Below are 26,435 nucleotides of genomic sequence, written 5' to 3'. Positions count from 1 at the left end.
CCTCTTTGGAGGATAGCAAGGATCACAGAAAGAAGGAGAAATAGGTCATGGAGCGGATGGTTCCTGATTGCTGCCATAAATGTTCTTAGAGATGGTGGAAGGAGTAAAGAGAACATGGGGACGAGCTTGTCCTCTTTGAGAAGGAAAGGGGGAAGTAGCGAGTGGATCTTCTGGGCCTCTACTGCATTTCCTCTGCAGGATAAAGGGTGCTGCACTAGTAGTCATAGTAAGAAAGGAACGCAAGAAATTTTTGCATAGAGAACAAAAGAGGAGTGTTTGCTGTGGTCAGAGGTTTTTCCACACTTCCTGGTTCATGCCATCTGAGTGCATGTCAGAGTATCTAGAATAGGTAATAGCGGTATAAATAATGGTATATGGTTTATACCATAAATAAGCAATAGAAAGATTGTGGCTTTGACTCATTATAATAGTTTCTTATACTTATTGGTGTTTGGGCAGAGTTGTAGTAATCTCATTTCCCATATTCCAGTTTCTGCACATTCACTTTTTCAAAGCCCTTCAAGAAGTGTTTTTTGTTCTATCCCAGTTAATGGAGTCCCTTGGCCCCAAGAATCTACCCGACGCAACAGCCATACCTTCAACTGCAGGATGCTGATCCGTCCCCCAGATGAGCCAGGTGCAGAGAATCAAGAGGCCCGCCAGCGTTACGAGGTTATGCAGTGCTTCACTGTGTCTCAGCCAAAACTGATCAAAGAAGAAGGTGAAGGTAAAAACAGACTGCTAGATCTGGAGGTGGAAAAAGGCTAGTTCATGATGCATCGCGTTTTGGGGGGAGACCCAGAAAAGCCACAGATGATTTCCTGCTGTCCTTCCATAAGACTTTTTTTTTGCAAGGGAATTGCAACTCTGTAAAAGCCCATACACTCTGCAGCATTTCCTGCTTACTAAGAGTAGGATTTGTGATATCTGTAACTCAGCATGTAAAACCCACAGACTTTACTACACTGCATACCCTCCAAATTTCACATTCAGCTGATGAGCAACTTTAATCCTCACAGGAAAGGAAAGGTTTCCAAAAGGCCCATTGCAGCCCTGTTCCTTCTTGCTGTTTACATTCACACCAGTCTGTTGCATTTGCATCACTCTTTGGATAGAAAAGATTAGAAGTCATATCTCCATGTATCCAATCCTGGCAGAGTATGTAATCAATTGCATAAAAATAAAAATGTAGGACTCTTTGAACCACCTTGCTAAAGATGCTAAAATATAATCCTTCAGAGCTTAATGCAAAAGAAACTAATTTCCATCATTAAAGCTATTAGGGGTTTGGGCTAAGACTATTACAATCATTGTCATTGTTCAGACATGATACTTTTTGGTTTCTATAGTACTGCAACATGCTATTGGATTATGTTAAATACCTTATTAGAAAGATACCAGCCAAAGTCATAAGGAATAGGTAGATATATAGTACTCATGACATATTCAGATGTCCTGCCTCTTAGGTGGGTTTTGACATTGTACAATTTTTTGATATTCCCAAGTCTGTAATGTTAATGCAATAATAAACTAGATTTCTGAAATTTTAACAGCAGCACTCTGATGATGAAGTCACTCTCCACAAAATGAATTGAGTAAAGTGATATCTCAGTTGAAAGTTAAAACAGAGGAAAGGGAGGTAGGTTAATGATACCCTTCATTTATCTAATCAGTGAAGCTGGAGTGTTCTCCTGATTATTTTCCAGTAGCAAGCTTGTCTCCTCTGATTAACCCTGAGTGATCTGTAGTTGCTTCCAGGAATACAATACTGTGGTTTCTGAAATCCCCCACCATTGTGCTGGGTGGGTATCTGCCTGGATTCCAAATGCATAATTTAGCCAACATGGATTCAGATTTGGGATCTTGATCTTGATCTGTACTGTTCCTCAGATGCATCATGCCAACAAGACTTTCCAGCAAAACACTTCAGGCTTATTCCTCCGTAACGGCCATTCCGTTCCAGTGCATTAGCTGTATTAATCCATTGCAGCTTTCACAGGAGATCATGACTAGAAGAAATAAATCACAGAGGGGTTTATGAGCACATACTTTGCCTAGAGCTGATAATTCTTGGCTTCCGCAACTGCCTTTTATTTTGCAATGTTGCCAGATACAAATGGCCTTAAAATTAATTCTTCCAAACAGTGTGGAATGAACACACGCATACACAGGGGAGTATGCCAGTCCTTTTCTCTTGCAAGCAGATTTTTAACCTTTCCCAAGTTGGCACCCTCCAGACATATTGGTCTATCATTCCCATTTCCCCAGTGAACACTGCCAATATCTGTGCAAGGTGGTGGGAATTCCAGCCCAATACATCTGAAGGGTTTCACTTTAGAGGGATGTTGGTTTATAGGATCTCGTTACTGTGAAGAATTCAAGTCAACAATGCTGCTGCTCATGCAAAATGGGGGGAAAAAGGCTTATTCCTAAACTGTGGTTGCAGGGGGACTATTTTCATTCTTCACCAAATGAAAACAGAGAAGCAATTCAGTTGGGCTGTTGCAGTCTTATCCTATCCCTGAAATGAGAGAAGCCCATCCCATCAGTTTTCCTTTTGTGAGGCCTTTCTTTCTCTTGCATTCTCTTATCCCTTCTCCAGTCATCCCCCCCAGACCTCCTCCCTAATGCTGCAATTGCCCCAGTTTATTTGCTCAGAGCTCACTTTTGTTGCTCACCCTAAAGCCCAGATTGAACCACTGTCTCAATATTCCATTTTGAGTGAGGTAAAGAAACAAAAAAGTTGCATTCCTCATCATAAAGTAAGTTTAAGGAGAACCTGGGATATCTTTAGTCAAGGCCTTCCTCTTTTACATATACTCTTTGCACATACAAAGTATAGAAGATAAATGAAGGGAGCAAAGTTCTGACGATCATGCAAGATATGAGAAGGGAGGAAGGAGACAATGTGGAAGAAGTAAATGAAAATGAAAAGAGGTGGCATGGGAATTTAAATCAGTAACCTTCAATCTTTTTTTTGGGTTCTATTCATAACAGATTTGCAGTCCTGCCTAATATGCATTGCACGAAGATTACCTCGATCTACAGCTCCTGCCACATCAGAATCTTTCATGACCAAGCAAGATACTACAGGTCTCTTTCAGAAAAATAAGTAGATAATTGCTTATACAAGGCTTTGGAAATCATAGAGTATTTTGTTGACTGCAGTTTTGGTATAATTGAAAGATCCGCTTGCTTGGCCATCTTGGTCTCCAAAATAAAGAAGATTCCATGGAAATCTCTTAGTTGTTCTTTTTAGTGCCTGGGACTCCTCTCAACAATTATTGAGATATGGGAATGAGCAATAATGAAAAAAGCAGGCTCCCCCCCCTTTTGTGTTTGGGATTCTCTTGTCGTTTTTTTGTTTTTTAAAAAAACTATGTTGAGAGTTTTGCAGCTTACATTACTGTTTTTATGTATTAGCACCTCAAAATTATGGGGAAAATGTGTCTAATGCTGGTAGCAGTATTTTAAAAAAGGATCCAAAGATATTTGCTGGACTTCAGCTTTAGGTTGCCAATCCCTGCTCTATAGTTTTATTAAAAAAAATCTGGAGCCAGTGTAAATGGGCAAGGGACAAGAAAGGACAAATCTGCAGCCCTGTATGGATGTGAAATAAGTTACTGAGTAACTTTAACGTTTTAACACTATTCATTTTATATATCTGCTGTTCTTCCATCCACTTAAATAAAAGTCAGCCTTGCCAACTTTGTAATGCATACGATTGTGAGTTATAAAGGTAGGAAAGGCAAGAATGTCAGCCACTTAAATAGTGAGATGGGCACTTTATAAATCTGATGAATAAATAAGAACACCATTTTTTGTGACTTACCTACCGCCTCAACCCAAATGAACTCTTAAGTGATAATAGTTAAATATAGGCCTGTTTAGTTCTATATGTGTAGATTTTGCCATTTGGACATCAGCTGCAGACCAGGAATTAAAGGAGTGATAGTTGGTGATTTCATATGTGTAAGAGAGAAAAAATAGCATTTCAGAGGTTTTGCAGAATTTAGAAATAATGAAAGGCACTAGACATCTTTTAAGAGAGCAGGAGATATTTGGATAGTTCACATAGAAGAAAACCTATTTACATAAGTGGCAGTCATAAATAAGGTTATAAATGGTAGTTTCATGTTACCTGCCTTGTTTATTTAGGCTTGTGTACCTTTTACACCTCTAAAAACAGCATTCAAGACAGCATACACAATTTTTAAGTAATGAAAAATTAACAGTTAAAACGTAAATAGAAGGCTGAGGAACGGAGTGCAGCTTACAGCTAATGGACAGGTGTAGAAGGTGCAATAGGTATTGAATATACTGTATGCTTTTACTTGCTCTGCTTTAGATACCTAGGTCTATAATATCTTTGTTTTCATTCCACTCCACACAGGTAAAATCATCTCCATTGACACCAGTTCCCTGAGAGCAGCAGGTCGGACTGGCTGGGAAGATTTAGTGAGAAAATGCATCTATGCTTTCTTCCAGCCTCAGGGCAGGGAGCCGTCTTACGCCAAGCAGCTATTTCAGGAAGGTAAGGAGGCTTCTGTGTTTGAACACACTTTCACGTTTGCTGGATGAGGACTTTTCAGAGTGTAAATACGATTTTTTTAAAATGAAGACTGCACATAATACTAACAAAGGAAATGGCTGTGTAGTGACCGTGGTCTCTCCAGCCAAGCAGGAAAGATGGCTGGTATGGTCAGTAGAATTCCTCTGAACTATACTAAGCTACCCCTTTACATTCTTTTTTTTTGAAAATTTTATTAAGTATACATTTAAAAACAAAAGTGGACATGATTCAACTTCCCTAGCTACAACACTACTATTAGTATTGTCTTATGTTACAGAAAGAAATAACAAAAACCTAACATTTTTGATCTCTAGGGTTAACCTGTCCATTTCAGCGCAGGATAAAATTTTATCTATTTTATCTAATGCTTTACATTCTTATAGCAATCTGGTCTACAAGGCCACTCAGCTCAGGGGTGGTGTGCTAACTCAAAGGCTTTTTTTTTGAGGAAGTGACAACTAAAGCAAACAGGCTGCTTCCTTGGTCCCAAAGGGGACAGAAATATTCCAAAATCTCTGCATCTTGCATCTTTTTATGCAGACTGAGGTATGCTATTCTGAATCTTGGATTAGAGCACGGAAGATAATTTCTGACTCCCAGTCAGCCAGTAAAGCTCCTTTGGGGAAATCCTGTCTAACAATTCTCAAACATTAGCTTGACAGAAGAGAAAGGGGCAGGCAGAGCCTCTCCAGAAAATTTCAGATAAAATGTCAGTAAGGTGATGAGCATTCTTGGCTTTTATATTGGTAATTTTCCTAAGTGCTAATGTAAAGTGTAAAGATGTTTATCATTTTACAACACCCTTGAAACTTGGATCAGTAAAATTGTATCTCCTTACAAGCTGGGGCTGAAAGAATTATTTCTCTGCTAAAAGGATTAAATTGTTTATGAAAATCCCAGGAGGATTTTGACATGTTAGGACTTTCAGATGGAGATGGTTGATGATTTCTCACTGAAGTAGGGCTGGGCAACTTTGGGGGGAGGGGTTGGTACTACAGTAATCTTGGGGTGAGGGTGAACCTGACTACATAAACTGGGTGAAGGTTGTTTAAAGACCCATCCACCCAGAAATTTTGGAGGGAGAAAAATTAAAACCTCCATTTACCTCTAGAGATACTTGTTCACATTTTGTTTTTTTCCCCTCTTCCTCCTGCTTTTGTATCCTTGGGAAACATGGTTTTAAAAGTCAGTCTTTGTTCCACTAGGAACAGAGCAGAGCAGAATTGAATTGAATTGAACTGAACTGAATTGAACTGAACTGAATTGAATTGAAGCCAATCTCAATGTATACATGGTTGTACTTTGACAATATTGTAGGATTTTATTTTCTGCTATATAAGGAAACATGATCCTTATGCACAACCATTTTCATGTCTTTCTCCAAACATTTACTCCTCTTACAGACATCTTATGATCCTTTTTAACAGCATTTGCATGTCTTAAATTTCTCTGTGTCCCATGCAGCAGTCCCTGCTAATAGCAAGGACAGTACTGGTCAGTCTGCACACATTTTGGCTTAGCATGCTACAAGTGTGACTAAGTGTGACTAAAGGCCATCTTTATTCCAGCATGCTCACGCTATTCTTTGCAAGATAGGATCTCTAAGAGAGAACCCTGTAGGCCAGCACACTGTTACTTGCTTCCTTCAATCTAGAACAGACATGTCAAACACAAGGCCCAGGGGCCAGATCCGGCCCTCAAAGTGGTTTCATGCGGCCCGCGAAGCCATCCTGGAAACAGTGAGGGAACGGCCCCCACTGCCTTGGCCCCAGCCCAGAGACCCTCAGATCTGTCCCACTCCTGCCCAGGCCCCCATAGGCACCCTTGATGCGAACGATGTAGAGCTGGCCACGCCCACCCAGTAAGCCATACGCACTCTAGCCATGCCCACCCAGTAGGCCACGCCCACCCAGGCCACACCCACCTGGCCCCCTGAGAGCAACCGCAATGCTGATGCGGCCCTCAATGAAATTGAGTTTGACACCCCTGATCTAGAAGGTACATGCAATGTTTAAGGTGCTTCATTTTAAAAAAAAGTATATTGATTCTATTGAAAGCTAAAGCCATGCTTCTTTTTTTAAAACCTAAATGATATGGCTATCAATTGGGAATTTGCTGTTGAATTTTTGAGATATGGTTTTGATGTGTTCCAGGGGTTGCATCAGATGGGCATGTGGTATGTACATTGCTTGTGGACTGCCTACACCTGCTACTTCACAAACATTGCTAGCAACAAGAAGACAAATCATCCTAATCCTTAAAATACCTTTTCTTTTCTGCCCCTTCTCTTTCTGTTTCTGTTCAGTGATGACACGGGGCACGGCCTTCAGTCCATCGTACCGATTCACACTTAGTGATGGGACTGTACTGAGTGCTCATACCAAGTGCAAACTTTGCTGCCCTCAAAGTCCAGAAATGCACCCCTTCATCATGGGCATTCATATAATTGAAAGGTAAGTCCTGAAAATTCCCAGGGTTTACTGGGTGTCATTGCCTCTCATTTTCTCTCCACCCATCTTTCATAGACAGCAAGCATCTTTGGGAAGGATTCAGTCTCTTTCGATGTAAGAGTACAATTCAACATATATACAGAATGCATTTTTAAATGTGTCACACTGATTGTACTAGTTACGGGGTCTTCAAATATGGCCCTTTTATGACTTGTGGACTTCAACTCCCAGAATTCCTCAGCCAGCATGCCTGGCTGAGGAATTCTGGTAACTGAAGTCCACAAGTCATAAAAGGGCCAAGTTTGAAGATCCCTGTAACTAGTTGATATGTCTCTTTGCATGTCATGGTTCTCTCGTATAGCCCTTAACAAGAAATGACATATTTACCACAGGATGGAAAGGATGGTGGTAACAAAGGCTTCTTGTGCTATGTAATCTGCAGACTGAGCTATCTTCTCTGTATGTTGCAAGTATGTTAGAAGTACAAATGAAGGAAAAAATACCAAGGTTTTTTTTTTTGCTTTCTGCCTCTTGAAGCTGGTTTGAGTCTAGCCCTTGAGAGGATGCATGAGCTAGAAGCTTCACTGGACAGGGCAAAGATGTCTTAATCAGTATTATCTAATCTCAACAGAACCATGTCTTCAAAGAGTAATGGAAAGAAGCAGATGCTGAATCTTTCTTTGGCATCTTCTCTCTCTCCCTTCCTCTTCTCTCAAGCTTAAGTACTACTTTCTTAATTTATTCCTCTTTCCCATTGGAAGTGGGAGAAAGGGGATATTTTGGTTACATAGCAAGAGAATGCATTGAGGAATACATCATGAAATAGCCTGTCCAAACAAGCTGTCGCTTCTTTTGCAAAACATTCAAACTAGCAGCATGTAAGGCAGAGCAGAAACAAATTGCAAAAGTTGTCCAAAGTGAAGAATATTCTGTCCTTTTCTCCTTAATATCTGTGTGGATGCAAAACCAAACCAGGCAAGGAAAGATGTAGAAAAGCATGAGCAGACCCAGATGAAAGATGATGACGTATAGAGTCCGTATAAAGTTGGATAAGAAAAGCTAGATAATTACAAACAAAAACTTTTGTCTAGAACACGCTCAGCCTAAAAAAATAGGTGGAAGTACCTAAGGAAGCCACATCTGTGAACCCTTTTTCAACTCTCCCCTATCTGAGAAGTTGCAGTGTATGAACAGGTTTTGAGAGTGACTTAAGCATCCCTTTAAGTAGAAGAAAAACTGATAAGGATACCGAATCTAGGGGTATTGTGTAAATTAGTCAACAACTGGTTCTCTTCTATCTCATCACTTCCAAAGTTGGATAAAGAATGCAGTGGCCGCACCACTCCTGAGTGGAGGCAGTGATGCTAGCAGTGGAAATCTCTGGGCTTTCTGTGGCAAGAGGGACCTGTGATCTGAGGAGCTGGCCAGTGGCAGTGATCATGGCAGCTGGAGGGGAAATACTCTGATAAGTGCCTCAGCCTGTTGCAGAAGAGGCTGCAGGAGAAAAAAGGCAAGGATGAAGGCAGTGTTGGCTGCCAAGGCAGCAGCCACAACAGCGTTAGAGACTGCAGGCCACCCGGTTATGCTAAGAACCACCACTTTTGCGTCAGGCTGATGACTTGGCCGAGTGTTAGCAGGACAGTAGATCTGTGCTGGCATCCTATCTCTCCGAATTAGATTTTGTAGGGGGGAAAAAAAATCTGGTTCGTGTGATCGGGAACAGACTGGCTAGCCCAGGGGTAGGCAACCTCGGCTCTTTTATGACTCATGGACTTCAACTCCCAGAATTCCTGAGCCAGCATAGCTGGCTCAGGAATTCTGGGAGTTGAAGTCCATGAGTCATAAAAGAGCCGAGGTTGCCTACCCCTGGGCTAGATTGTACCTCTGGTTAAATCTCTGAGAAAGCTGGCTTGAAGAATATCTTGCTGCACTCGCTGCTTTCAGCCTTCTCAGAAAAATCACAAGGGAAAGATCACGCATTGGGCTTCCTGATAATCATTGACAGGAACAGCCAATTGAATTTATGAAATTTCAACAGTGATTTTTGCTTGCTTGTTGCTTTCTAGTCAGCCGTGGAGGTTTTTTTCAGGTTCATTGCCTGCCTTAAGGGAGTGTCTGCGCCAGCCTTTCCTGTTGAATTATTGCATAAGAAGGAGGTCCAAATCGTGAAATATTTCCTGCATTCCTTCTTAGTGCTTTACTTTCAGGTTCTGATATGGAAAAGTTATTACCTTGTAGAAACCTTGTAGAAGTACAAGCACAAACCATTTACAAGTTTTGTATAAAAATTTATACAAATATAACACAAACCTCCTGGATCTAGGACTAAGATCTGCCAGGGCATTTTTCTGCCCAGTTCCTTCATTAGTCCAATCTTTTCCAACTTGATACATATTTTCCTTTATTTTGTTAAGATGAATTTGCACATTGATGCATTCTTAATTGCCTTCACGTGCTGCTAATTTGATATACTAATTTCTTTTTATGCAATTATTTGACCTAGCTAGTTTACATCCCCGAAAAAATAACTACTCCCAAAGCTATTTGAAGGACTGTAGGACCCAGATGCTTGTTATTTAATAGAGAGGGAGCTACAGTTTGTGGATGGAAGGTTACAACTCAAATAATGGCCATTATTTTATGGCTGGGAGTCAAAGCTGACATGAATAGTTTTGGCAGGGTGAGAGGTCTTGGATGTCTATGAAACCTACCAAGAATAGTTCTGGCTTTGATACCATCCTGAATAGACATCCAGACCTGAATGTTTTGAAGGCTTTCTTTCACTTTTTGAAGAACAGGACAATGAATGAGTGGGAGGTTTATGTTTGGGCTTTTGATTCCTGAATTGGAGTCCTTTTGGAATATTTCCCATGGTAGCCAGGCCCATGCATAAAAGAAAATTATACAAGATATAGATAATAGTAGCCATTTATTTGATCCTTCAAAAGAAGCCAGCAAAACTTTACTTTTCCTTCCTACACACAAACAAACACACACACACACACACACACACACACACACACACAGTATGTAAGCTCTCTCTGTGTGTATGTATACATACATACATATACATACATTCATATACATACACACCATATATCTTTATTTCTATCTATGTATATAAATAAATTGTTTCTCAGGTGTACAGCATTTTTGCACTCCCTCCTCTGAAAGGACATAGCATAAACTAATCAAGTTCTTTCAACGTGGGTGGGGGGGTCTGTATTTTCTTTTTCCACCAACTGCATTTTTTCTTATCTTGATTCAGAGAACACAGTGCCCTGTCGCCTCAAGAGAACACTAATCCTGCAATGCCTCTTCCCCGTGTCAGTCCCTCCCTGAACCCCAGCATTTCTCCAGGACAGGGTGTACCCCTGCCAACGCCTCTCCCTCCCTCCAATGGTAGCATGTTAACAGCCAACACAAACCACCCATCAGGATCCAGCCTGCATGGCAATAGCAATGCTGCAACCACCCAACCCAATTACGGATGTTCACCTGGAAGCCAGATGGGAGGTAATGTTGCCTTAAGCCAGGGACAAGCTGGTCCTCCGAATAGTACCCATCCTATAAACATCAGTAGCTCTCCAATGAACAGTCCTGGGGTCACCCCGCCACAGTTTATGTCTCCAAGACATCGAGTAAGCCCTGGACTTGTGCATCGGCCCAGAATGCCAAGCAACCCATTCTCCCCCACTATGCCTTCCACACACTCCCCAGTGGGCATGGTGGGCAGTTGTGGTGGCAGCAGTGCTGTCAGCAACAGGCCATATCCAGGAACTCCATTAAACTCCATGCAGGGATTGACTGATGGACCTAGCCCTCCAGTGGGCTATTCCACACCCCCTCCTGTCCTGCGTCAGTTGAGCAATCAGAACTCCCCCAGCAGAATGAACATACCACACGTGAAAACCGAGCCAAAAGACAGCAAGGAGATGTCGTCCATTCTTTGCAGCATGGCCCACTCTGACAACAGCTCCAATGACAGCAAGCCCTTGGATTCTAGCTTGCTGCATGGCAGTGACAGACTCTCAGAGGGTGACAGCAAGTGTTTGCAGGCTACCAGCCACAAACTAGTCCAGCTCTTGGCTTCCACGGCTCAGGAGCAGTTACGGCACGTGGATGCAGATACCAGTTGCAAAGAGCCCTTGTCTTGTACGGGTGCATCAGGGACCCCAGCTTCTGGGAACCCTGTGGGCAGTGCATGCCCTTCCTCCCACAGTTCCCTCACAGAGAGACATAAGATCTTACATCGGCTTCTCCAGGAGGGCAGTCCTTCTGATATTGCCACCCTGTCCATGGAGCACGATAAGAAAGATGGGATGCCTGGTGGGACAGCTACTGCTGTTATACCACAGAGTCAGGCTCCAGGAAACTCTGACGTCAGGCTGGAGGCAGATGCTGTGAAGAAGAAGGATTCAAAGGACCATCAGCTCCTTCGCTATCTGCTTGACCAGGATGATAAAGAACTAGTAGCCAACCCTTCCTTGAGCCTGGAAGATGTGAAGGTGAAAGAAAATACAGAACAGTTGGATCCTTGTAATGCACCTGTGGCCCCACTGCCTAAGCCCTCTGCTCAAGAGGAGGTGAAGCTACAGCCACAGGGACAGGTAAGTTTTTAGTTCAAACTGGTTTTCTGCTAATACATTTTTCATTTCTTATGAAATTTATTCTCTGCTGCTGCTGCTAATTTATGATTCTCCTTGGCTAAAATTCAGCAACTTACTGAATTCTAAGGAAAAGGTTGATATATTCCAGAGTACCCAGTTTGGCAAGGAATCACATATTATATCAGGCCCAAACTTTATCTGTAGAATGAGGAAGAATATGGTACTGTATATGTATTTCAGAACTCTTGCATGGATCTCCTACACACAAAAAATATAGTCTGTAATATTCATATTATTAACATAAGTTCTCTGCAGATTTAGTCTGGAAAATGAAACAGTGTTCTCATTTTCCTAGCAAGCTCCAACAGGGTTTAGGAAGCATCCATTTTCAAAACTAGAGTTTAAATGGCTAGAATAACCAATAGCAATAGCACTTAGATTTATATACTGCTTCACAGTGCTTTACAGCGCTCTCTAAGTGGTTTACAGAGTCAACATACTGCCCCCAACAATCTGGGTTCTCATTTTACCGTCCTCTGAAGGATGAAAGGCTGAGTCAACCTTTAGCCAGTAAGGATCAAATCTCTGGCAGTCAGCAGAATTAGCCTGCAACATTGCCTTCTAACCACTGCACCACCATGGCTCCTAAACAATTCTATCTCTCAAAGAAATCTCCAGATCTTTATTCCTTTCCTTAAGGCTTCTCCCATCGGAATACAGTATTTTAGTTTATTTGTTTTTTAATCAGTCTTTGGAAAATTAAAGCTGTGCCTGTGGGTGCTAGTGGGCCTGGATAATTTGTGAAAACTGCAAAGAACAGGATACAGACGGAATGACTGATCTTCCTTATTCTTAAAAGGTTTACCTGCTGTTGAAATGAAGTAGTTGTTGAGTAGGAGGAATGTATTATTGAGGTAGGAAGCTGGAGGTTTCTATGGGAAAGCCTTTTAGTTTATGCAAGTGGAAAGAAAGAAATTGAGTAGCACCAGATATAGTTTGAAAATGGTGTGGTAACCTCTCTGTTCCTCAAAGAAAAGTGCTGTAATCAGATTCTCCCATCGAAATCTCTTCCGGGTTGTTTTTTTTAACAGCTTAATTTAATTCCTGTAATGTGATTTCTACCTCTGAACATTCTTGCCAGTCAGTATCAAATGTTATTCTTTTTGGGTTATGCGTTGGCTGCACACAACACCTGTTTCGATTGTATTTCCTGGTACAATCCCAGGATTTTGTTCAGTTGAGTGAAGTTCATGTAGCCTGCCTATTCACACTTGACAAGGTGAAGGATGGACTTGGGGCATTCACATTAGCACAAGCTCCTTTTCTTACACTTTAAAAAGTATGAGTTAGAGATCCCAAGAATTATTGCAGCTCAAAATGTGAAGGTTCCAGTTTGTGAAGCGTGGAACGTAATCAGCATATTGGTAACAAGACAGAGCCTTGGCATCAGTGTGCACACTTGTAAAGGGGAAATAAATTAATAGAAAAATGTTTTTCTAAATGGCTACAAATCATGATAGCTTGGCTGTATTATTTACCTGCAGTATCGGAGGCAGGTATGTCTCTAAATGCCAGTGTTGGGGACTCTTCTCCCCATGCCCACCCTTGAATCTTTAGTTTGTGTTGTGTTTCAGATGAAAAGACCAGAATTGTGGACTGCACATACATTATAATTTGCCAATAATCAGTAACCTTGATGCTGTCTTGGGCCTGGCTAAAATGATTGCCATACCTTTGATTGAGGAAGGGAGCTTCTGTGAAATAAACTCTCAGTTTCAAGGTCAAAATTAAAACAATACATGTTGTGGTTCCGCAGAGACAATGGCTTTAACACAGACATGTCAAACACAAGGCCCGGGGGCCAGATCCGGCCCGCAAAGTGGTTTCATGCGGCCCGCGAAGCCATCCTGGAAACTGTGAGGGAACGGCCCCCACTGCCTTGGCCCTGGCCCAGAGACCCTCCTTCTGCCAGAGACCCTCAGATCTGTCCCACTCCTGCCCAGGCCCCCATGGGCACCCTTGAGGCGAACGATGTAGAGCTGGCCACGCCCACCCAGTAGGCCATACACACTCTAGCCACGCCCACCCAGTAGGCCACGCCCACCCTGGCCATACCCACCCGGTCCCCCGAGGGCAACCGCAATGCTGATGCGGCCCTCAATGAAATTGAGTTTGACACCCCTGCTTTAACACAATATATTACAGACAGAAATGTCTTCTAGATGAAACTTGTGGACAGTAATCATGTATATGAAAGGTAGTTTCTGTAATGAATAATTTAAGGAAATAGGGTATTCTTTATGTAGTTTCCCTACTGTGCCTGAATACGTACAGAGAGAAATATTGAATTTTAATCTTTAGAAATATTTGAATCTTTGCAAAGAATGGGAAGGGGAGAATCTTGAATTTATGTGAATGAGACAAACCTCCTGTATTTCAAGGTCCCTCTTTAGTTTTGTGTGTGCCCCAAAAGAAAGCTTCCACTGCAATCTTATATGGCCAGGACTAGAAACTACAGATTTTTACATTGCCAGTATATTTTGGGACAACACTCAAGCTCCCTGGTAACTGAGAGTTACCCAAAGTTCAGAGATTTTTGGCACGTAATTTCTCAGCTGCTTGGAGTGTGTAAAATTGCTTGATTTGGCTCCGTTTCACATGAGGAGATGGTGCTGAAGAATGCAAAAGAATGTCCAGATTGTTATAACGTTTTATAAATACAAGTAGTTATTGAGAATTGCAGTTCAACTATTGGATAGTATTCCCCATCTCTCTCAAATGCACCCCATCTGAAAATCAAGTGAGTGGTTACTTTCTTTAGAAATATAGTTTTAATTTGTAAGCTGATTTTTTTTAAAAAAAATCTCCAATGGAAGAATGGATGGTGAAAATGATGGGTATTGCTGACAGCTTTAATTAGAGATTAGACATTGTCTAAGTTTTAATGCTGATTGGAAATCCCTCATTGACTTTTTGGCATGAAACAGGAAAAAATGAAATTATTATATAATTTTAATAATTAGAAAAATTAGATTATGGCCAAATGTAAGTAAAACTGTAAAGATAGAGTAAGAGATTAATTTATATTTATACTTATAACTGCTTTAAAAGAAAATTGGAAGTCATTTCTTTACACTTATTTTTTTCAAACTTTTGACTTTATTCTTTTCTTGTTTCCTTCTTTTTTCTTCTCTCTTCTTCTAAATATTAGTTTTTATCTTTCATTTTGCAAATGTAATAAAGTTATGTAAAATTATAAGATGATTTAATTAAGCATATTAGATTTTCAGATTAGGTGCTAATACATTGAATAATTTGAACCTGAAGTTCTTAATTTACATCTGGTAATGACTGACATCATAACTAATGTGTATTTGTAACTGATATGGGTCCACTGACACCAATATTGAATAAAGTTTACATGACATGATTTCTTTAATCACAAAAGTTTTATCTGAGTTTTAAGGGACCAGCAGGCTCTAAGCTAATGATCAGGGGTAGTTTAAATTTCCCGCTAGGCTAGAGATAATGAAAAGGTCTTGGGTGGAAGGGTACAATTAGGAAAGTACCAGAGTGTGGAGGAATAAAATGGAATAAACTAAGGTGTTATAACTCATGTTATTCCCCAACCTGCAGGCAGCTGATTTTTTCCAGTCCTACCTGGAATTTTCAGGGTATCAATATGAAGTCGTCTTATTGCAAAGGGTTATGTCTACAAAGCCCTGTCTTTAGATCTGAGAATCCCATTAGTTCTCATATCTAAATTGCATCTCCCTAATAGCTTTTTTCTTTAAAAACTGAAATTACTAGGGATTCATTACATTCTTTATGAATTTATTAGAACTATCACTAAGCACACATTTCATTTATAAAGCATACATGTCAAAATAATAATAATGATAATGATAATAATAATAATAATAATAATAAGAAGAAGAAGAAGAAGAAGAAGGAGAAGAAGAAGAAGAAGTAGTAGTAGTAGTAGTAGTAGTAGTAGTAGTAGTAGTAGTAGTAGTAGTTGGAAGGGACCTTGGAGGTCTAGTCCAACCCCCTGCTCAGGCGGGAAACCCTATACCATTTCAGACAAGTGGCTGGCCAGTCTCTTCTGAGGCATTATGAAACCATTAAACGCTACCACAGCAAAACTAAACAGAACAGCCTAACACTCAATATTCCTGGACAGATAACTACACCTTTATGTGATTTTTGAAAGTCTAGCAACATCAGCCTGTAGTGTTGGGTTTCGGTGAGAATAGAGTTTAGAGGCAGATGAAGGCTGCTGAATGGCTCATATTGACTTGGTCTTGGTCCTGCTAGAGAAATATGCAGCATTTTTAATTTGACTTCCCTCCCCCGCCACCACCACCCCTATTACCTTTGTAATGCTCTGAAGAAATTGTTCTATCTGCAGGTCTGAGGACCCCAGACTGATACGGAGCCAGTCAAGTGGTTGATATGATTGCATTTGTTGCTGGGGTGGGGGTGGGAGTGGATTGTATGGGTTTTATCCTTTAGATATTGTAAACCTCCCAGAGTCATTGTGTGTGAATTCGGTGGCCAAATGCATTTGTTTAATCAATAAATAAACTTCAAAATATATATGCATACATTTCTGAGCAGAGTAGCACATAGCTATAACTGGCTCCTAATTCTGTCAGATAGGTAAAGCTGTCAGCTTTTCAGGCATCTTCCTATCAACTTTTTCAAAGTCCAGCCATTTCTGCATAAAGTACCGGTACCTTTATTTCACCTTGCCAGTAATTTAATCCTTGAAGTGTTTCTGAATGTCCCCCCTCCATTTTTTTAAAAGTCCAGATTGCTAATTCAGAGCATACCACTGAAATAACTCTTTGAGCTATTTTAAGCACAGTCCCTTGGCCCACCACCACAAAATGCCCCAAATTTTTAATTTTTAAAATTAACAGGTGTATGTGTGTGTACATTTGTGTATTTCTCTGCTTTGACACTGTCCCATTTGGCTGTAGCAGAGGAAGATGGGAACAGGCAAGGCTGACCCTAATGTAGATAGTGTTTTAACCAACAGCATTTCCTCTTTCCCCATGCCCATAATGAAATACATATTTCTATCACATTTATTACTCTTTTAGCTGGGTTGTCTCATTTCTTTAGTGCTTTAGTTGCAAATAGGTTCCACTTTGGTTAAGTATCTGCTAGCAGTGAGGTATAGCAGTATGAAACAAGAAACCATTGCAGCACCAAACCCAAGCAAAAGGACTAGCATTTTTTAAAAAAAAAACCCCTCTAATTTTGGTTATCTCTCAAAGGCTCAGTAGCTGACTTATGTTCTTGCTTTCTCCCTTCAGTTTGCATCTGATCTTGAGCAGATGCTGCCTCCGCTGGAAAAGTCACCCCAGTTGCCACCAGGCTTGTGTGGGTCAGAGACAACTGAAAGTGGGGGTATTACTATCAAGTCAGAGATCCTGAGCCCCTCCCTTCAGCCCAGTACTGCTGCAAGAACTCCTACTGGGATGAGCTGTATGTACTTCTGAGTCTTTTAAAATATATTCTTACTAGTGTTTCCTGTGGTTGACAAATTGTATTCCAGCACTGCATGTGCTTAAGATGTTTAGATGTTGATTAAAAATAAGACTGAAGTTTTCTCTAAATCCAATAATCATCTCTGTTCTGTTGTTAAAATCAAATTTGTTTTGATAATGTTTAAGATGAACCATCTGTTTTTCCATGGGATTTCCAAGTTGCTTTTCAAGACAATTAAGGCTGATTTCTTGAGGTATGGCGTATTTGGGAAGTATTAAGCACTGACTAAAACTCAGGTCATATTAAGTTGTTGAAACAGCTATAATTCATTTAAAGATGTATTATAATAATGGTGAATCAACCATTTATTTATATATAATGTGGATAGTTTGAGTAGAAAGATCAATGCAGCTATGTAATCTTAGTTTGTTGTTCTTTTATGGGTACTGTTTTGCTGGAAGCAACATATTCCATCACTCAGCAATTCTTCTTCATCCTCAATCCTGTTGTAGAATTATCAGGAGAAAATGAATTGCTTGTTATGAAGCCCTTATATTCCACAGAAAAATCAGCTCATGCAACCAAAATTCAGGTCAACATGTGCTAAGATGGCACATATCAAAGTGCTTAATCCATATTTTTGCCCACTATGACGTAGTCCATTAATTCTCATGCAGTGTGTGCCATGACACTGCTTAGCCTGTATTTGGCATTTTTAAGCTTCTATCTCTTTAATTTTCAGCCACCTAATCTCTCAAAACTTTCTAAATAGTTTCTCTTCTTCAAGACCCCCAATTGTGGAAGGTTCAGGAACAAATATTTCCATTATCCATAATTGGTTTACAGAATTCTCAGTATTATTTTCCTTTGTTTTATATGTACATATTTTTGTATGGTTCTTATTTCTGTAGACTCAAGGCAATTAGCAGCCAAATCATAAATATATAAATACTCAGAATACTGCCAATTAATAAAATTTAAAAACCTTAACTAATGGTGGCCCTCACATCATTAAAATCCAAATGCTCTGGAGAGAAGGAGATGATTAAATTAATGAACAGTTTTCAGAACTCTGACAATTTATTTGTGTTGTTAGGTCATCATGGCTGTTTGGAACTTCAGTGTTCAGAGACAGCTTATTAATATCATTAGCTGTGGAATTATTATGCTCGTATCTTCTTCATCACTGAGGACAACAAGACTCCTTTTTATTTTTTTGACAACTAGCATAACAAGCTATGGGTCTGCCTGGGACACTCACCATCCTAGTGTTGAACTGAGCCTGTGTAGTGCTTGTTGGCTTTAGGATAAAGACTGCTGGCCTTCCAGTTATAAGGCAGATACATTATTTAAAACCTGTTTAATATAGCAGTAAAAGGAATTGGATTCGAAGCTGGGAAACTGTGTTATAATCCTGTCTTAGGCATGGAAGCCAGCTGAGTGATTTTAGACCAATTATTCCATCTGTGTCATAGGAAGAAGGCAGTGGTAAAACACTTCCGAAAGTGTTGCCAAGAAAGCTGCATTGACTTATCCATGTAGTTGCCATAACTCACATCTGACCCAAAGGACTCAAATAAAATAAAATGTCTTAGTAAGTGTAAGAAGCTTTTGGACATGCAGTATATTACTAGGCTGTTTTGCTAGCTGGCCAGCTAGCTTTTAATAATCATGTATGCTCTTTAAAATGGAGAGAGCACAAGAGGGCAGCAAAAAAATAAATTTGGTAATGCTAAATTGCTTGATGACCTAGAAGTGATCCTTACTTTGCCATTAGCAATGAGGGAAATGTTGAAAGCCTGTATTGAGCAAAATCCTGGCTGGGTGACTTCTTTGTGTCCAATTTTTACAGTGCCTTATAACTAAACCAGTAAAATATTTTAAAAAGCCTGTCACAAGAAGTAACTGCTGGATTTCATACCTATTGAGATACACTAGCACTGGGCTTGTTGCTAGCTGTAGAAAGAAAAGGGAGAATACTGCATTAGGAGAACGGGGCTTCCAAGTAAGTTTTATGAACCATAGTGCTCAGGCACAAGGCACATGTCAAAGAGCAGTTATTGCTTTCCCGTAATTGCAGAAAATACAAGGTGATTTGAAAAAGCTGTTCATCTCTTGGTTGTCTTAGCTAACCATTTCTGCTGTCATTTCTTTGCCAGTTTTGTGATGCAACTATAGTAACATGTAGCTCACTCAAGCCTGTTAACCTGCGCACTGTGGGTTGTACTCCACAAGAAGCTTTGAAAAACCCAACTTTTAAAAACTAATTAAGAATCTACAACAGTTTTTATAATAGGATTCATTCATTTTGAGAGAGAAAGGTTTTTTTGCTAGATAATTAAGATGATACAAGTCCCAGAGAATTAGTATTACAAGGTGGAATGCAATAAGTATTGTTGTTCTTCTTATTAACATTATCCTTGTTATTTGTAGGAAGCATGCAAACCTTTGGGTTAACAGATATTTTCTACCTGATAGAATCATCCTGTATTATTTATAAGTTTGCAAATGCTTTGTAAATAGAGAATTATCTGTTTAGTTTTTTGAATTCCAAGAACATAATTGCCAACGTGATTATAGGATTGAAGGTTGAAACATTTTTTCTGCAGTTAGAGCTAGATAAGAAAATCACGGAATCCAGTTAAACCTCTGATAAATTTTGCAACATTTTGAAAATGAAATTTGGATTTACGTATTTCATGCATGTTTTATAAAGTACAATTGGAGGGCTTTCTTAGCAATTGAGGGTAGGTAACTTTTAGTAATCAAATTTTCACATTAACATTATCCAGTATTAATTTTTCACAATCTCTTTTCTGAAATACCTAAATAATATTTGAAAATGTAAAAAAAAAGCTGAGGGAAATAATTCACATTTTTGCTGTTAGAATATTCCTTCCAACTAGTTTCAGCTTGCAGTTTAAATCTATCCCTGGGTTATTATATTGAATACTGAAAATATTATGAGGTTTGATTAAATGTGCAAAGGAATTTTTATTAATTGTTGAGTGGGAAAGAGAGCCCTCTGGTGGTTTGTATAGGAATTCCAGACAGTACAAGAAGAAGCTTTTGACAGTATGGTCATTTTCAGAAGCTATGCAATTTTGCACTGTGGATTTTAAAGCTTTTTTATTAACATTTTTCTTTATGTGGAAAAAAAATTAGGTAAGGTCAAGAGAAAGAGAACATTTGAGCCATATGTGTGGCTCTAATGCCAGCTTATACAACCTTGACCTTCTCTATCTAATATCACTGCTAGTATCTTTCGTTGACCAAAAGCAGGGAAGATTAAAGCAATTTTGTGCTACTCTCTGAAGTGAACTTTTCTGTTCTAGCTGTTAATGGTGGGCAGGGAATGCAAACCGGACGGTCCCCATTTGAATTCTGTGATCCAATGGAGCCAGTTCAGCTACGGACAGCACCTTTCCCTGCAACAAATGGCAGCAGCCCTCATCATGGCTTGCCATCAGAACAAGGCAGGGGGGCAGTACCTGGCCCAAGTCCCTTTCAACCGGATACTGGTATGTGCTTTTGCTATGACGAATGTAAACCTCTATTTAAAAGGTCTATCTGTATAAAAAAGAATTCCTTTTTGTGATAACTCTTTCAGTAGATTGACCTATAGAATAATTACTTAGCCTGTCATGCAGTAAAACCTGTGACTACATGAGGCTTTGGGCTTCTACTTTATTATTACTAATATTTGTTAAACCTGTATCCTAACTTTCCTCCAGGAGAGCAAGAGCATTCATAGTACTTTTTCCTTCCTGGTGTAATTTGAGCTGAGAGATAGTGATTTGCCCAAAATTGCTCAACTTCTGTGGTTGTGAATAGATTTGATCCAAGACTTTCCCAGTCTTTGTTCAGTAGCTTAATCATTAGACCATATTGTCCCTCTGTGTCCAAATGCAATGCCTGGTCATGCTTTCTTGGGCTGATTACCTGAATGGTTAGGAGAAGGAATTTGTTTTGCATATTGAACTACAAATGTAATTATCACATGCTTAGCCTACTCAGAAACATTAGTTCTGCTCAGTTGATCTTTCACCTGAAGTAAAGACACAAGTATGAAGAATAGGGATCTTAACAGTCAGTAGAGAAAGTGTCTTCACTGCAGAATCTAGAAGTGTCTTATCCTATCAGCATCCAAGCTCAACACCAAAAGATCTGTATTGCAGCATTATAGAATATTGAGGGGGAAAATTTGAGCATTCATCTTAAAACCCCTCCTTCTGCTTTTGTGAAATACTGCTATATCCTGGAGTCTCTCACAGATACTGGTCTCCCATTTTCAACTTATGCAGTTAAGATCCTTCTATTGAGCTCCTGTAGGTTGAAGTACAATATTCATGGATCTGCTACATGAGGAAAATGTATCAAGCATTTCAAGATGTACAGTAACACACAGTTTCTGGCAAATGCTCTAAGAAACCTCCCAAAGTTTCCATAGTACCAGTGAAGGAGACTATTTGTAGCTCAGGGTTGAAATGAGGGGTCCTTGGTGCCCTCTCAGCTTGCTTTGTTTTCTTGTAGGCATTTCCTTACCCTAACTAGGTAACATCATCAGGGCTAGTAAGGAGTGCTCTTTGCTGTCAGTTTATATTCTGGTGTCTTGCCTGTCTGTGTGGGTGTGGATGGTCTTAGGCAGTGCTTTTTTTGTAAAAGAAAAAGGTGCCGGAACTCACACACGTCATACAACCCTCCTTGCCTACCCTACAAGGTTCCATCCAAAAAAGGTGCCGGAACTCCATTCTGAGCATTCTATGAGAAAAAAAGCCCTGGTCTTAGGGATTCTTTGGTTGGGCTGTTTGGCAGTTTCTGCATTGGGGTATTGCTTACTTGATTGTTGGCCTGAAGTTGATAAACTGACAGCAAATCCCACTCCTTACTAACACTGATTATATTACCTAGTTAGGGTAATGAAACATCTGCAAGAAAACAAGCAGGCACAGAGAGCACCAAGGACCCCTAGTTTCCATAGTCTTCAAATTCCCCAAATCCTATGAAACGTTTGCAGTGTCAGATCGTGTGCAAGAAATCGTCCTCATGCCTTAATTTTATCTATAGTTTTGATGTTATATTTCATATATGCAACTTTTTTTCTAATGAGCAAGTAAGATAATTCCTATTACATGGAATATTAGGGTAATATTTGTGATCAGCTGTGTGCCATGAAATACATGCAAATTTCAGTTCTCTGAAATAAAAAATGGAGGGCGTGTCTTGTTTATAGGCAGAGAACTGATTGGCAGAGGGAACATGGCCATCGATGATACAGTTTGATTGTATTTGAATGAATGTTCTAGAAGGACTGTGATTTGATCTGTTGCCCTCTCGGATCTGTTGCTAGCTGCATTTCTAGTATGGATTGTCAGCTCCCTTGGCTTCCCCATCTGGAGCAATACTTTCCTCAGACATAATTTCTTTATTTTCCAGTTGCCAAGCAACCCTTAAGAATACTTCACCGCTGCTGCACAGCTAGTTCAAGAATGAAATAAACTCTTCCAGGTTGAATTTTCTCTCTAATCTGTGACTGTGTTTAGTCACAGGCCTTGCACTACAGGCCATGCTGACCTGGTGCCCTTCTAATATGTTGCACAACAATTTCTATCATCCAGGACAGGGTGGCAATTTAAGTTCAATGCACCTGGAGCATTCTAGCCTGGGAAAAATGGAGATGTATTTTAGCTTAAGGACTATGCTTGTTTATTGTGAAGCTACAGCAAATAGCCCTTAATGCTGTCATGGCCATGTTAGTCTAGAGCAGACATGTCAAACTTGCAACATCACGTGATGTTGCAAGACGTATCTGAGCTTTTTCGCCATTGCAATGGGGTGGGCGTGGTTTCTTCATGATGCGTGCGGCCTGCGGGCCGGCAGTTTGACACCCCTGGTCTAGAGTTTCACTGGTCTAGACAGCCGCTGGACCTCTCAGGACCAACCAGATGAATACACGTGGACTTCATTCTGCTCCATATTTTCAACTTACAGTGAGCTTGGCTGAAAACACATGGGAATAAAAGTTTAATTAAATAATGATCTGAATAGCCTCATTGCCCTCATCTTTAGACATGTGTATTTTAGATATGCATATCTTTTTAGTGTGTATTTTGAAAGTCTTCAATTTAAAGGTTTTTTTTAAAAAAGTTGCTGCTTCCTACCTCATGTCCTAAAGCTGTTATTTTATTCCTTCAGCACCCATTTTCCTACTTGGAAGATCCAGGAGATGTTTGCCAGAGTTGCAAAAGTATTTATTTTCACGATAGTAACTTTAGACGGCCTTTCAGGCTGTCATGTAACCACAAAGGAGGTTGGACTTGGCAAGCCCAGTGAACTGACTGAGGGTGCTACAGGTGCATTATTAATCATCATGCACCTCTGGCTTTTGAGTACTACATCTGACAGCTTTTACCACTGTGAAAATGGTTCCAGTCAGTCCTTTCCTTATAATTTAGGGGAGGGATCCTCCTGATCCTAACTTTCACTGTCACTGTGACCTCTTAATGCGCCACCATTATGTGTACCAAGTATTTTCAGGTATAAGGCATCTTTGAATTTCATAGAGGGTTGCTGTCTTTGAGGATACCCATAGAGCACTGTGAAGGGCCCCAATGGAGGATACATCAAGAACTGATAGCCACCGTGTTGCAAGGAATCCCAGGGAGCATTTTCCTTGCTGTGAGCCAGACCATATAGGGCCAAGAATGTCTCGTGGTTCTCATGGCATATCCCAACCCATAGAACTACCATCTTCCCGTCACAGAAACTATGAACTGTTACTGAGCAGTACTGCTACTCAGGCAGATAATTGTTTGAATGTTGCTTAGAATAGTGGATTGCCTCCTTACTGGTCTGCATCAAATAGTCTTATACAATAGAACATTTGTATATCTTAATCCAGTTTAACCTATGAGTAAGCTCCAGCCTAGGTGCACTCACCTCCTTTTGTCCTATTTTATATCATTATCAAACTAGTGTGTTCTTCTTGTTCCTTAAATGACAAATACTTTTGTCTCCCAGGATTGCCTGAACTGGAATTGGGAGTCACTGAGCATCAATTTGGGCAGCCAGCCATGGGAGAGCAGATCCCGTGGGCAGATAATTCCATAGCTTCCATCAACAGAGGACCTATGACTAAACCAGATGAGTAAGTATAGGGATGTTTTTCCTTGATCATTGGATATCCCAGACAGTCACATGAGAAGTTTAAAAGTCATCTAAAGATTTTTTTCCCCATTTGTGGTATTGATATGGAGAGCAGTCCCAAATGCTTATGTCTGTGCATGTACACGCAGAGACATACATATATACATTCCTAGTGCATTTTTTTAATCAAGGAACAGTAGGAACCATAAAGCTGCATTTATTTTTCACTTCTGTTCAGTGAAAAAGAAATGAAAGAATATGGATTAAGTAAGTGTGTCTTCACTGGGGAAAACTCTGGATTCATAGGGATGATGAGGCTGTATTTCATACAAATGTGAAGTCTTGACATTCATCTCACTATCTCTCCGGTTGCATACAGCAAGAGACTCCCTCATTTTCCTTTGATTAAGAGAGCAGCCCTTCAAAAGATCTTCTTGTGTAAGATAGCAACTTCTTTTAAGATGTTGTCTTTCGTTCTTCATTAGGCATTTCTTTCTGGTCAAAGTCCAGCCAGGGAAAAGATTGTGCCTTAGACAACACGGTTCCTTTGTCAAGTCTGAAAAGATGCTGTCTCAAGGTGCCAGCCCTTAGGTATTTCTGATGGTTCATCCAAGGAAGTTAAGAATCTCAGAATTAAATCTCAAGTTCAGAAAATCTCAGCACCTTACTTTACTTGGATTCTTCTGCATAGCCTCCTAACTGAAGCAAAAATGTATCCGATCACTGTTTTTTATTCCATGTCCTCATGAGATTGCCTTTGTCTCATCTTCAGCCTACAGCTGAGGCAGCTTAAAACTTGTCTTGAGCTACTGCAATTTTTAAAATAGAGTTTTCCTTCTTTTCCTGGCAATACTTTTTTTTGCCATGATCACATGTTTCATTGACAATGTGGTTGATTATACAGTCAGGAATTAGTTTCTCCCAGCTTCTACAGGTCACTTTAGGCCTGCAGGCATGCCCTCTCTTCTCAATCGTTCAGGAACACCCTTCAGTAATTCATTTGGTAGCAGAAGAGACTAAACACCTGACCTCAGTAGGGACATCTGCCTTCTTAATAGCTGAAGACCATTTTCTGAAACAGTTGTCAGGTTTTATTAGGTCTTATGTGGACTTCTTACAGAAACAGGTTCAGTGCTTATTATTTGAAGAAGTGCTAAATCTATTTTTTTTGTAAGCATGGGTTTAGCATCCTTTGGAAAGGAAGTGCCCTTTGGGAAGAGAAATGAAGTGACATGAATTCACGAATCACTTTCTTTAACTTGTCCCACACTAAAGCACTAAGGCTAGCACCCACACCAGCCTCATTTTTGAGACAGCATAACAGTTGGTAATGAGGTAATTTTTCTCCGAGTTCCTGGGCTAAAGGATAGCTGTTTAATATAGTTGTAAGACTTTTCAGTTAAGATATAGTCATTCAACTCTTTAACACTACACCATCTAGTGCAGGGGTCCTCAACAGGCTGAGGAATTCTGAGAGTTGAAGTCCACAAGTCTTAAAGTTGCCAAGGTTGAGGACCCCTTATCTAGTGACATAAAATTGCCCAAAGAATCCCTAAAAGACTGCTTCCATAAAATAATAATTAATTTGGGATGTGGCACTGGGAAATGATGAGGTGTATTTTTGTCTAATTGCTACTGTCCATACTCCAACCTCTTCCTTATTATCCCCTCTCTTCCAATAACCTTGAGTGATGTCCTTATTTAAAATAAAGCACTCAGCCGTTTTTATAAGTCTAACGGGAAATTCTCTGGAAGCAAACGTAAGTCTTGGCAGAATGTTAGTTTAGGCAATAATCCTAGGAGAGGACAGAAATCTCTCTTGCTACAACTCTTTGCCTCCAGCTGTCCTGTCTCATTTCCCTAAATGCATGCAACATGCTATTTTAGAATGGGCGCGGAGTTGCCGCCTGCCAGGAAGAACCCAAATGCATGAGCGCTGAGTGAAAGAGGATTCAGTTACAGGTTCTTGGCCTCCTGCCCCAGTTTTCCATTGGATAAATTGCCTCATAGCCAAAGTGGAACTTGTAGCATGAGGCTTTCCTCATCCTATTTGTCATTAATGAATCCTTCCTTCCTTCCTTCCTTCCTTCCTTCCTTCCTTGATTGCTCCTTATTGCAAAAGAGATGCTGAACAGGATCAGGGCAGGTTTCTGTCTT

The 26,435-nt window shown here is 40.1% G+C and overlaps 1 protein-coding gene across 5 annotated transcripts in view; it reads left to right on the top strand.

The window, feature by feature from the left end:
- NCOA1 (nuclear receptor coactivator 1) overlaps window positions 1-26,435 on the top strand; it is a 304,315-nt gene that overhangs the window by 253,064 nt on the left and 24,816 nt on the right. For all 5 annotated transcript variants that reach the window (XM_083348417.1, XM_083348415.1, XM_083348414.1 and 2 more), the window contains 8 exons: window positions 548-727; window positions 2,998-3,093; window positions 4,394-4,534; window positions 6,879-7,026; window positions 10,292-11,633; window positions 16,958-17,129; window positions 20,468-20,653; window positions 24,153-24,279. In XM_083348417.1, coding sequence (XP_083204543.1) covers window positions 548-727; window positions 2,998-3,093; window positions 4,394-4,534; window positions 6,879-7,026; window positions 10,292-11,633; window positions 16,958-17,129; window positions 20,468-20,653; window positions 24,153-24,279 — 2,392 coding nt within the window. The remainder of the gene's footprint in view (window positions 1-547; window positions 728-2,997; window positions 3,094-4,393; window positions 4,535-6,878; window positions 7,027-10,291; window positions 11,634-16,957; window positions 17,130-20,467; window positions 20,654-24,152; window positions 24,280-26,435) is intronic.

The sequence above is a fragment of the Vipera ursinii genome, assembly GCF_947247035.1.
Source record: "Vipera ursinii genome assembly, chromosome: 1".
Taxonomy (NCBI): domain Eukaryota; kingdom Metazoa; phylum Chordata; class Lepidosauria; order Squamata; family Viperidae; genus Vipera; species Vipera ursinii.
This window is presented reverse-complemented; position numbering and strand designations above follow the sequence as displayed.